Source organism: Ursus arctos, unplaced genomic scaffold (assembly GCF_023065955.2).
Source record: "Ursus arctos isolate Adak ecotype North America unplaced genomic scaffold, UrsArc2.0 scaffold_14, whole genome shotgun sequence".
Lineage (NCBI taxonomy): Eukaryota > Metazoa > Chordata > Mammalia > Carnivora > Ursidae > Ursus > Ursus arctos.
In genome coordinates, this window is record NW_026622808.1 from 34,614,497 (window position 1) to 34,626,095 (window position 11,599).

An 11,599-nucleotide genomic window follows, 5' to 3' on the forward strand; every position below is an offset into this window, starting at 1 on the left:
GGTCTCCTGTGCCTGCTTAGCGGGAATCATCCTCCCCTGCTCCTCAGTGCCCCAGCCCACCCTGGTCTGGTGGCTGCTGAGGCCCCTTGTCGAGCTTCTCAGGAAGCCAAGGCCCGGGTGCACAGGAATATGAGCAGAGGTGTAAATTGCATGGCAAGCTGTCAGCTCTGAGGTGAAAATGAAAAGTCTTGAGGCAGTGGCGCCAGCAGGCACAGCAGGCTGGGGTGCCAGGCACAGCGCCCTGCTTCCCCACCCCGCTATCCCTCATACCTTCCCCTTTTGCAGTCTTCCCCAGCCTCCCGCCTAGGCCTGGCTCCTCTGCCATCCCCTCCCCTGCCGTTTGGGGGGCTTCCACATAGACCTGACCCCAAGAGTGCCTTCATCTGTTGCTGCCGTTATATTTTCTGACTTGCTGGCTGGTGCACAGAAAACTGGGCTGTGCTTTTTTGTTAATTTTGCGATCTTAACATTTGTGGTAATTTCTCCAATTGATTCCTTTTGGGTTTTTCAAGTATATAATTATCTTATCTTTCAGTGATGGTGTTTTTATCCACCTTTTCCAGTTTCTCACTTCTTTTAGGATCATCTGTTCCAATCTCTTTATTTTACAGTTGGGTATATTGAAACCCAAGGAGAGGCTACCTCTTTGTCAACGGCAAGGCTCTGGGCTCCTGCCCGAGCTCTCTCTGCCACTCCTGCTCCCACACTTCCCTCCGCGGCAGCCCCATTTCTCTCCTCGTCGTCTCCTTTGCCCGTCATTTTCAGAGGTTTGGGCCCTCCTGCTACAGGGGGGAGGGTGCTCCCCAGCCCTTCTGCAGGCTCTCCCTGCTGGCACTGCAAGGCCCCCGGAGCTATCTCCTGCTGTCACCTCCCTCCCCACAGACAGGTTTAGGTTCTGGGCCAGAGCTGTTGGGGGGCCCAGTGGGGATGAGAGGCAGCCAGGGAGAGAGAAGTTGACGGAAGTTCCTGGGCAGAATAATAACAATGTGCCACATTCTAGCTGCAGCAGCGCCTGCTGTGCCTCCCCCCTCACTTTGCACGTGCGATGCAGACCAGTTGCCTAAGGGGCCTCCAGGGTCTGAGCCCCCACTTGCAGGGAGTGCTGTGTGCAGGCGGGTGCACGCTGGTGTCTGTGTAATTAAAAATGAGCATGCCTCACTTCACCCAGTGAGGAGACGCCACCACCTCGGGTGGGATGCAACAGCTGTTTGCTGGCTATGTGGCTGCCCAGCTGTCCAGCCTGGGGTGGAGGGATGGGTAGGACTGGGCAGCTCAGGGTGAGCAGGGAGGCCCAGGGCCTCTCACGCCAGTGAGGCAGGAGGTTAAGGGGCTGTGATTGGGTAGAGACGACAGAGCAGAACTCATCTTTTTCTGGGGCTCAAGTGGAGGTGGGGGTGTGTGACCCAGTCCTTGGCCTGCACCCATTGCCTCATCCTTTTGGGGATTTGGGGCCACCTAGCTCTGAGCAAACCCAGCCTCTGGGCAACCTGGGAGTAGGATCTACCCTCAGTCTCCATCTGGACCTGACCTGTTCTGCCCCACACCCCCTCCCCATCCCTAGACAAAGCCAGGGCATGGGTTGGTTGGTGCCCAAACGGGAGTAGTTCAGACCTTCTCTCTACCCCCTCCTCCCTTCCCCTGATGCAGTACGAACTCCCCAGGGAAGCACTGTGGGTGTTGTGGGGAAACCTTGGCCATCTAAGCCTCTGCAGGAGCCCTGAGCTGTGTGCCCCCACCCAGGAATGAGCTCAGCCTGAGGTGAGAAGAGAATGTGTGGTGTGTTCCCAAGGTAGCCGAGGCAGTGGCGCTATGGCAGACTGTGTACACTGCTCCTTCCCTTGTCTGCCAGCACCCCTGGCCGGGGGGGTGGGGGTGAGCCCATGTCAGCGCAGCAGAGGTATTGGGGGAAGTGCTGCTGACAGAGGTCCCCGGAAATCCCTGCATTGTGGGTGGTGTTCCAAGTCCCCCCTTGTCTCTGCTGTGGAAAGCAAGCCTTGGAGATGTGTCTGAGGGACTAGAACTCCTGAGTCCAGTTTCTAGCAGTTCCTGGTGGCACTTTAGCATGATGACTTCTTCCTATTAGGTGGGGGAGGACTGTGAACATCTGCATCTCTCCCTCCTTGGAGAGAGACCTCATGGTCCCTTGATTCTGTGTGGGAGTAAGTTGCTCTGGGTTGTGGCTTCATCACATGGCCAGTAGCTTCAGCGGCTGGAGCAGGTTCTCCTGTCCTGGTGATGCTTCCTGGAGCGTCTGGCTGTCTGGACTGTGGGAGGGGTGTGCCCAGGGCTGGAAGGATGCCAGGCCCATCCAGGCCCCTTTCCCCAGCAGTACCAGTCCAGTGTGGCATTGACTTGGTGTCCTTGGCCCTTGGCAGTCTGTTCTCCAAGGGCTCCCTGGGGCTAGCTGAGGGAGAAGCAGCTGGTCTTGCCTTCCTCCAATGATTTTCCAATATTTATCAGCTCATCGACATGCGGCCCAGGCCACAGCTCCTGCTGTGTAGCGAGGACCTCAGAGCTGGCCCATGGTTACCCTCTCTTCCCTCAGAGTCTGTACCTGGCTGGGAGGGAAAGGTCTTGTCCTCGGCCTGATCACTTAGGGGCAGGGCTTATGGCTAGTCCTGTCCTTCCTTGCCTGCCCCAGTCCCTATTGGGCTCATTATTGTTCTGGGGGCAGAACAGGGAGGGGGTCTTGAGGAAAGGCCACAGGGGCAACTATAAACCCCTCTCTTGCCCATGGGCCTGAGTTGGAAGTTTGCGCCTTTGCCTTCTTCCTGCTCCTCTCCTTTGCCCTGAATTTTGACAGGACCTGGCATGTGTTAAAATTATTTGAGGCTAAGCTGTCAATGAGATTTTTAATTAGCTCCATGCCTCTCTCCACTGGGGAGGGTCAGGGGCCCCCACGTGGTAGGGGTAGGACCGGGCTGGGCTTGGGTGGGAGGCTGCCCCCTCCAGGGGCCTGGGGGCAGGCTTGGGCGGCTGACACTCCCTATGTGGGATGTAGCAAGGAGGGAGAGCTAGGCAGGGAAGGAAGGGCTGTGTAGCCAGGCCAGTTTTCTCTCTCTCCTCTGTCTCCCCTGTTCCTCTGTTCTCCCCGATGGCTTTGAGATGAAGGCGACGGCAAGGATGGAGGATGCAGTTTCCATGGCAACGGGGCTGTCCACAGCCAGGCAACTTCAGAGCCGGGCTCTCCGGAGGAGGCAGATGCGCAGAGCAGCCGCAGAGCTGCCTCCCGCCTGCCAATGAGGGGGCTGGCAGAGCAGGTGGTAAGGGTGGCTGCCTGGTACTGCCCACCCTGATGCCCAACCTAGAGGAGAGAGTGAAAAGAGGACTACTCCCTCTTATCATCCCTGTTACTTCCACAAGGGAAGCTTCAGGCAGGTGGCTTGAGTGTTGACAAGGGTTGGGGTAGGGTTCCACTGTCCCTAGAGTGTCTTGGTGGTCACAGGTTCTGGTTCCTGGGAACATCCCCCAAAGCCAAATCCTACAGCCCTTGAGAGATGGACTAGTAGGTTGATGACCACTTAGCAGATTTCCTCTGAACCTTTTGAATGCCCAGAGAGAGCATGGGCATGTTGGTGAAAGCCATGCCCTTTTTCTTCCCTCTAGCTACCAGGGAAGGGCCTGGACCTTCTTCAGGGAGCCCCCTGCCCCTGGGCTTGGTGACATGGCTCAGTTCACTGAGTGGGGCTCAGGTTTGGCAGATGCTTGTTCCCCAGCGCTGGCCGTGGAGTAGCCCCGGAGCCTCGTAGCTCCCGCTTCCTGACATCGTGTTCTCATTCAGCCTCCTGAAGACCAGGGCTGGGTGAGTGTGTGGGCAGCTGGAGAAGCAGAGGCGGCCGTTGGTGTGTGCAGAGATGGGAGGAGCTGGGCATGTGGACTCATAAGGTGGCACGAAGAACACCCAGGTTGGCAAAAAAAATACTGGACTCAAACTATTAAAAATAATGACTTTCCTTCACCGACCCTGGGGTGTCAGGGCTGGGGTGTCCCTCTCTGTGTTTGAGCACATGGAGCCTTAGGGTGCAGGGCTTTGCTTGGGTTCCCCATGCAGTCAGGCTAGCTGAGCTGCACCTCCCCCGTGGGCTCCTAGACATACCCTGTCCCCCAGTGGCTGGTGAACACCCTGGCTCATAAACCTTCCGGACTTACCTTTCTTCTTGTCTTTCCCTGGGGGGTTCATTTCTTTACCCCTCTTCACTGCTTTAATTGAAAGGGGTTCCTCAACCCTAATGTTGGCCAGGCAGGCAGACAAGTGGAGGCCTAGAGTGGCTTCTCCCTACCAGGCGATAAGTCTTTCATTACTGCTAAGTGGAAGGCTCATTTCAGAGCTCGTGGTGAGAGCCAGGCGGGTGCTATAAATAGTCGTGTTGTGAAGGTTGGCGGGTGAGCAGTGACAGGGCAGGGGCCTCACAGTCATCTTAGTGGGTAATTGCGCTCCATTGCAGGAAAGGGGGGCAGGCTGGGGAGCAATATGCTCTTGACCCCTGTTCTGATTGTTCCTGCCTGCCTCAGCGCAGCTCTGGCATGTGTCTGTGCCCTATTCCACACACACAGAGGAGGGGAGCTTTGGGCTCTGTGTCCAGGCAGAGGGGAATGCCTCTCTCAGAACTCAGGGCCCTATACACTGGTACTTCGGCCCACTGGGGCGTCAGGATAATGTCCAGTACTAGTTCTCCTTGTCCTGCCTACCCCTATAGCCTAGGGTCTGCCTCTTCCCCCTTGGCCGAAACTCTGGGCAGGTGCTAGAAGGGGAGGGAACCAACTACATCTGATAGTCCTGGAGGTTGGTGTAGACCTGAACTAGGAGGGAACGGGAGTGCAAAAGGGGTTTCGCTGGCCTGGAGCCCCTGTCCAGGGTTTGTCAGTAGCATGTCTGCAAGGGCAGAGGCTGGAGGCCTAAGGGTCAGGAGCCCTGGTCTTTCCTGAGATCTCGGGGTCAGTCAGCATTATCCAGGGTGGGGAGGAGGTCACAGCCTGGAGATGCTGAGATGGGAAATCTAGAAGGTCAGAACTTGGCTTGGCTTGGCTTGGGTGCCTGGGGCCATAGTCCATGGCGTCCCTGTCCCTGGGGTAGTTGGGTGCTAAGCATCATGGCTCCTTGAGACTAGTGCTTTCTGGAACAGCCTTTTGGTTGCAGACATATGGATAGATTGGTTTAGTGGTGCCAGGGGCAGTGCCAGGCCCCTGGATTCTTTTAGCACCTGTCTCAGGGTGTTGTCCCAAGGACTCCTGGGTCCTTAGGTCACTGCCTCCTGTAGTATGGGGCCCTGCCCTTAGGGTGCTGTGTGTCAACAGGGATTTGGTACTTGGGGGAGATTGAGGCAAGAAGCCAAGCCAGCCCTCTGGGAGGGAATGAACAACAGATAGTTCCTAGGGCCTCTTAGGGACAAGTGGGCCAGAAGCCCTGTAGGGCTCATTCCACCTTCTGCCACTTTCTGACAAGGAGCGGAAGCTGTGTGCCCACCCTCGGCTGGAAATCTACCAACAAGACCAGATCTATTTCATGTGCCCCCTGGCACGGCAAGGAGACTTCTATGTGCCTGAGGTGAAGGAGACAGAGCGGAAAAGCCGGGGGCCGGTGGAGGCCAGTGACACCCAGATGGATGGCACAGGTATGGAGGGTGGGGCCCTGTGTGGAGCCTGTCCCTGGACATGTGGGGCATGGTGGAAGAGGCTCCTCCCTGGCAGGGCTGGCACTGTGGGTGTCCAGGCTAAGCTTGGCAGAGGTGGAAGAAGGAGACCTGCCTACCCCATGACCGTCATGAGAAATGCCTATTTCTAGATACGTGGATCCATGCCGATTGGGTTCACATATATTAGCCCTGGCAACACAGATATAAAAACCCTGCCCGAATGCCCTCCAGATGCAACAGGGAGTACCCTTGGAAACAGATGCTCATGGGAGGGGGATGGGGCTGTTCAGGAAAGACATCACTTGTGTGGGGGCTCATCAGGAAATAGGATTGGCACTGGATCTGGAAGGTAAAGAGGAGAACAGGGTATTCCCAGTACGGAGCCCTACCCAGAGGCAGCTGCTTTCTCCCTGCTGAAGAACAACCAGAGAGCATGCAGAAGGGGGCCAGGAGATCAGTGTCCTGCCCCTTCCACCAGAGCCAGCCCTCATCCTCCAGGTCCAGGCCAGCTGGTAATTTGCCTGCTCTCAACCCACCTCCCTGCCATCACCTCTTGTGACCCTGGGCTGTCCCCAGGAGCAGGGGGGCCTGCTGGTAACATCCCAAGGGGCCCAGCCCTAGTCCATGATGCTGGAGCCTTGTGTGATGGTGGAGGTGCATGACCTGTGGGAGTGGTACACTCCCCACAGTGGGCAGCTGGGAGGAGAGCAGCTGTCCCCTCCTTCTTGGGGAGACTTCCTCTGTCCAGCCAATCTTCAATAGCCAAGGTCACCCTAGAGAGGCATATGTTGTGGCAGGGGGTGCCGGTACTGAGAGGCAGTCTCCACTCCCTAGAGGCCGTGTCCAACACAGTTAACTTCATCTGCTGTTTAATTACCTCCATGGGGCACTGTTCCCACCCGCCTGGTAATGCCCAGCAGACATTCTTCAGACATTCTTCGGTGCCCCTACTGTGAGCACAAGACATAGCACAAGGTCAGCAGGCCCAGGCAGTCCCCAGGGCAGGAAGGGGGAGTGTCTTGACCTTCCTTCGACCTCCCTCTGCTGCCTACACCCCCATCCTTGGCCCACCCACCCAGCTTCTCTCCCAAACACCGCCTGCCAGGGGTGTTGAAGGACTGCTTGGCACCCGCTACAGCTGGCTGCAGCGGGGCTCCCACGCCCCCAGCGCCTTGGCCTGTCTTCCCCACTAGCCTGCCCGCCCACTTCCTGGTGGGGGGAGGGGGGGCCGAGGGGTCTGCCCCCGCCCCGCCACAGGGTCTGCCCTGACACCTAGAGTAGACTCTGAGTGTGTGCCTGCCAGGTGCATACCATTTGCATGGCAATGTGTGCTGGGCGCCTGGCTGCCCAGGGCTTGGCCTGCCCCTGACTGCTTCCCCACTGGGGCCCCCACTTGGGCTAGGAGGTGAAAGGGGGTGATTAGCTGCCTTATGCCTGTTATTACATTGATGTATTATTTAGCTCCAGAGAGGCAATGAATATTTGATCTCCTTGCACTGGCTGTGGGCAGTGGAGGAGGGAGAGACTGGGGTGAAGGTGGCAGCTTCGTTCTCTGCCCCAGCAGCCCTGGAGACTTAGGTGCTGCCCTTCCTTGCCTGGCCTTTTCTTCCCTGGGACACAGGCCCAGGTGGACATAAGACCTTGGTGGGGCTGGAGGGATGCCAGTTCCCTGCCTTGGACTCATTTGCCAGAAGTGTCCACATGTCCCCACAGGGGCTGTCCTCATCTTAGCACACTGGGCGCCAGCCTGAAGGGGCATCCCTGGGCTCCATCCTCTGATCATTTGTAGCCTAGGAGCTGGGAGAGGGAGCGGTCAGCCTCCTGGCAAGCAGGCAGGTTCCCATATCCAGGTCCCAAGAGAGCCATTGGGTAGGTGGGCTGGTGGAACATGACAGTTTAATGGGGCCCGGAAGCCCCATTTCATTTGCTCCTTTCAGGCCTGCAGCCCCTGGGGCACAGATTATCCCCATTTAAGGAGCGAATAAGGGGCTGGAGTCCTGCCCTAGAGTCAGAAGGAACCACCCATAACTCAGCGTATAGCCCAGGCTCACTCTTGGCTGCCTCTATTCTGGGAGCCATGACTAGGGCCCCAGCAAGAAGAGGGCCCTGGACCAGCAGGCTGGCACTTCCAGAACCTACCTCACCTCTGCCAGTAGGCCCAAGGGGCACCTTCTCGGGGCCAAGGGAACTGGAGGAACAGAACCCAAATCCCCCCACCCTTATTTTAGTCCCCATCTGAGGCACAGTGAAAGTTCCAGGCCAAGTCCAAATGCCAAGCAGTCCCCAGCTGCTCCTGGCTCGGGGCTGCATCACCATGGAGACAGGATCTGGGGAAGTTGGCCCACCCCTCACCTCTGGTGTTTGACAGCTGCCCCTCTTCCTCTCACACAGAAGGGAGGCAGATCAGCCTTCTCTCAATCTGGATTCCTACACAGTGGGCCTGAGCTCTTTGTCGTCCCCCCCCCCCCCCCGCCAGCTGTTGTCAGGGCCTCTGATCTGGGGAGATTATTTGAGGGGTTGCTCATGACCAGGGCAAATGAAGTGTCTACTTGCCTGGAGAACGTGTTAGGAACAGACTGGGAGGGATCTGGATCCTCAGCCCTGTCTCAGGGCTCTCTAGCTGCCAGCAGAGTCCTCTCATGGTCCCCTTTTGCTGCTTTGTAGCCCAGAAACTGCCAGTAATGGTTGGGGATAATTAAGGGCTCCTCTGGGGTGACCCAGGCATAGGGGAAGAAAGGCCTTAAAATGCTTTATCCTAGTACCCTCCTTCCTTGCAACTGGTTTATCTGGACTTCTCCATCCCACTTCTCCGTGCCCTAGCTGCCTCCTCAAATCAGGGCTCAACGGGGGCCAGAGGCTGAGACCAGCTGCCTTCCTGGATATGGCTGTTCCTTGGGGAGCCCTGCATGGGGGAGGGGACAAGAGAGTGGGCCTCCTGGTCCATTCTCTCGTCCTCATGCCTTATGGGCCTGTCTATAGCTGGTGTTGGACAAACCTCTCTCCAAGACTGAAATGGGGTGTGGAGGAGGGGACATTACTTGAATCTCTTTGTTCTACCCTCAGCCCCTCACCTCAGGGCTGAGTAGTCCTTAATGGACTCTTGGGGGGTGGGGGGCAGCAGGCTTTGTGGGAGCGCAGGGAGTTGTGACGCTAATTCAGGGGGGAGGGAGAGGAGTGCACAGCAGGCTGCCTCCCTCCCTCCATCCCTCCCCCCTTCTCCCTTTGCCCTGTCAGTGCAGCTGTGGTCAGGGCAGAGGGCAGCTGGAATGAGCCTCCTGAGCTAGGGCCCACTTTATTATTCATGAGCACACTGTGCATGCTGGTTTCTGGGCAAGTGGTAGGGTGTCTGTCCCCTCCCTGGAGGAGGGGATGGGGGTCCTAGCTAACGTGTGCTTCGTCTTCCTGGCCCAGGAGCTGATACGACGAGTGACACAAGTTCTGTGAGCCTGGAGGTGGGTCCTGGCAGCCGGGAGACTTCAGCTGCCACACTGTCCCCTGGGGTGAGCAGCCGTGGCTGGGACGACGGTGACACCCGCAGTGAGCACAGCTATAGCGAGTCAGGCGCCAGTGGCTCATCCTTTGAGGAGCTGGACCTGGAAGGCGAGGGACCCCTGGGGGAGCCAAGGCTGAGCCCTGAGGCTGAACCCCTGGGGGCTTCCAAGTGGCCCCGGGAACCTAGTACTCCTGAGAAGGGTGAGGAGTAACCCTAGGCCCGCACCCTCCTGGGGTGCATTTGCTAAGGAACTGAGCAGACTCTCCAGCCCTCTTCCTCTTTCACCTCTCAGGCCCAGGTTGGGGCCAAGGGTCTCAGAGGGACCTGATTTCCACTGCCCCGGGCTCTAGCTAAGCCTTCTTACCGCCCTCTTGGCTCCCAGGGCCAAAGGAGCCAGGGACTGTATTCTGCACCCAGACCCCGGGGCTACTGCCCCTCTGACATGTTTTTTCAGATTCACATTGGAGCTTCCAGGACTCAGAATAAAGCAAATGATTTTCTTGTTTCACCTGGATTTGGGCTGTGCATTTGTGTGTGTGTATGTGTGTGTTTCACCTCAAGGAGCCCTATGTGCATAGGCTGGGAGTGGGCAGGGGTACCCCCAGCCTGAGGAGAGGAGGAAATGTGGCAAGGTACTCTGGGGTGAGAGGAGGAAAGGGTATTGAAGCTCTCCACTCCCGGCTTTGTGGCCCCGAGTGACAGCTGGTTCTCCATTGCAGCAGTCCCAGAGGCTCCCCCAGGCTGCTGGGAAACAGGCAGAGCAGGTCAAGGGGAGTGAGAGCCAAGCATGGGGTGCCCTTCAGGGCTCAGGAGTGGGGAGCTCACAGCCCGCCTTTGCTTCCAAGGGATGCCTTTGTGTCTGTGGCTCGAGTGTGCCTGTGTTCATGCTGGTATATGCTCAGCAGGTGAGGCCGTTCCTGCTGTGCCTGCCAGGGTCTGTGTTCCTGTGTGTGCACATGCACATGCACACGTGCCTTTGGTTGTGTGTGTGTAACCGTGGATGGGTCTGCTCATGGTGGCCCTGGCCAGCTGTGCGCAAGCGGGCAGTACGATGTGGTTGGGGCTGGGTACGGCTGTATTTGTGCAGATGACTACATGGTTATGTGCACGTGATGCTGTTAACTGTATGTGGCAGTACCATTAGGGGTGTGAGACTGGCCAGCCAGGAGCATCGCTCTGGGGGCTTTGTCCGTATACAGCTATCTGTGTGTAGCTGTGTGTCTGTGTGCAGCTGTATTGTGTGTTGTTGTGTACATGTGTGTCCACATGTAAAGCTATAGGTTAGTTCAGCTGTGTCTGTGGTTTAGCTAGCTGTGTGTAGACATGTCCACATGTATGGCTCTATGTATGTGACTGTCCGTGAATACAGCTGTGTGTCTGCATGTAAAGCTATGTGTTATTGCTGCGTCTGTATGTACAGCTGTGTGTGAGGTTGCGTATACTTCTCTGTGTGTGGCCGTGTCCGTACGTGCAGCTCTGTAAGGCTGGGCATCCGTCTTTGTGTGCACAGCTGGGAGTGGTGGCCGCATACCTGGCTGTGTAACCGCATGTCCTCGCGCTGCAGCAGGACTGTGTAGCCCACTTGCTACGGGCCACGTAATGGGCCTCTGGGACTGGTGCTGTGTTTAGAGCCCTAGGTCTTTTGTGAGGCTATCTTAGTGAGTGGGCTGGGATTGCTGTGCGGCTCCTCTCACCTCAGCACCCTGCTGCTATCAACCCCTCTGCTCCAAGGGCCCGGCTCATCACTCACTTACCCCAGGCAGCAGTTGCTTTAAACTAGCCGGAGCTGGAAGACAGTGTATCTGTCCCTCCAGCCTTGTCCGACAACTCTGAACCCTTCCTGCTGTCACCTCACCTCCCATTAGCAGAGGAGTTTGGGTTTGTTTGGGTTTGATGTGTTTGTTTCACAGCTGTGCTTTTCCCAGCACAGTGGGGCATCGGGTTTCTGTGTCCAGGGAAAAAGCCTGTCCTTCCTTGGTGACACCCCTCCCCACCAACTGCGACACGCAGATGTAGGTGTATGTGCCAGAGGGACCTGGGCTTGGCATGTGCTCATTAGCGTGTGTCTGAGCTAGCTGTGCCTCTACTGACACCTGTGGAAGAAAGGGCACTGCCAGGGGAGCATATGTAGGGATGCTGTGCACTGTAGCACCTAGTGTGTGTGCAAGCTCTGAGGCTAACCTGGGTGCAGGTCCCCTCTCCAAACCCTTCAGCATGATTGGGTGCTGCATTTTATCCACCACCTTCTACCCAGGGGCGTCCTCCATTCTGCTGCAGGGGGGGAGAAGAGTCAAGAGCATCTTCTCAGAGTTGTCCTCCCTCTGCTTGGGCTCCAGCTCCCATTCCCTCCTACACAGTAGCCAGTTTCAGGAGCCTCTCCTCCACCCCCTCCCCTCCCAGGTCCCCCTGCCAGCCCCAGCATGTCCCTTAGGGTTGACCCTAGTCCCTGGCCCTGCAGCACCCCCACATACCC

The 11,599-nt window shown here is 57.4% G+C and overlaps 1 protein-coding gene across 4 annotated transcripts in view; it reads left to right on the forward strand.

Moving 5' to 3' along the window:
• The window catches only part of TEX264 (testis expressed 264, ER-phagy receptor), a 29,975-nt gene extending 20,335 nt beyond the window's left edge, over positions 1-9,640 (forward strand). For all 4 annotated transcript variants that reach the window (XM_026500942.4, XM_044384884.3, XM_026500943.4 and 1 more), the window contains exons 5-6: positions 5,444-5,612; positions 9,045-9,640. In XM_026500942.4, coding sequence (XP_026356727.1) covers positions 5,444-5,612; positions 9,045-9,337 — 462 coding nt within the window. In that variant the 3' untranslated portion in view covers positions 9,338-9,640. The remainder of the gene's footprint in view (positions 1-5,443; positions 5,613-9,044) is intronic.
• The last annotated feature ends 1,959 nt before the right edge of the window (positions 9,641-11,599 follow it).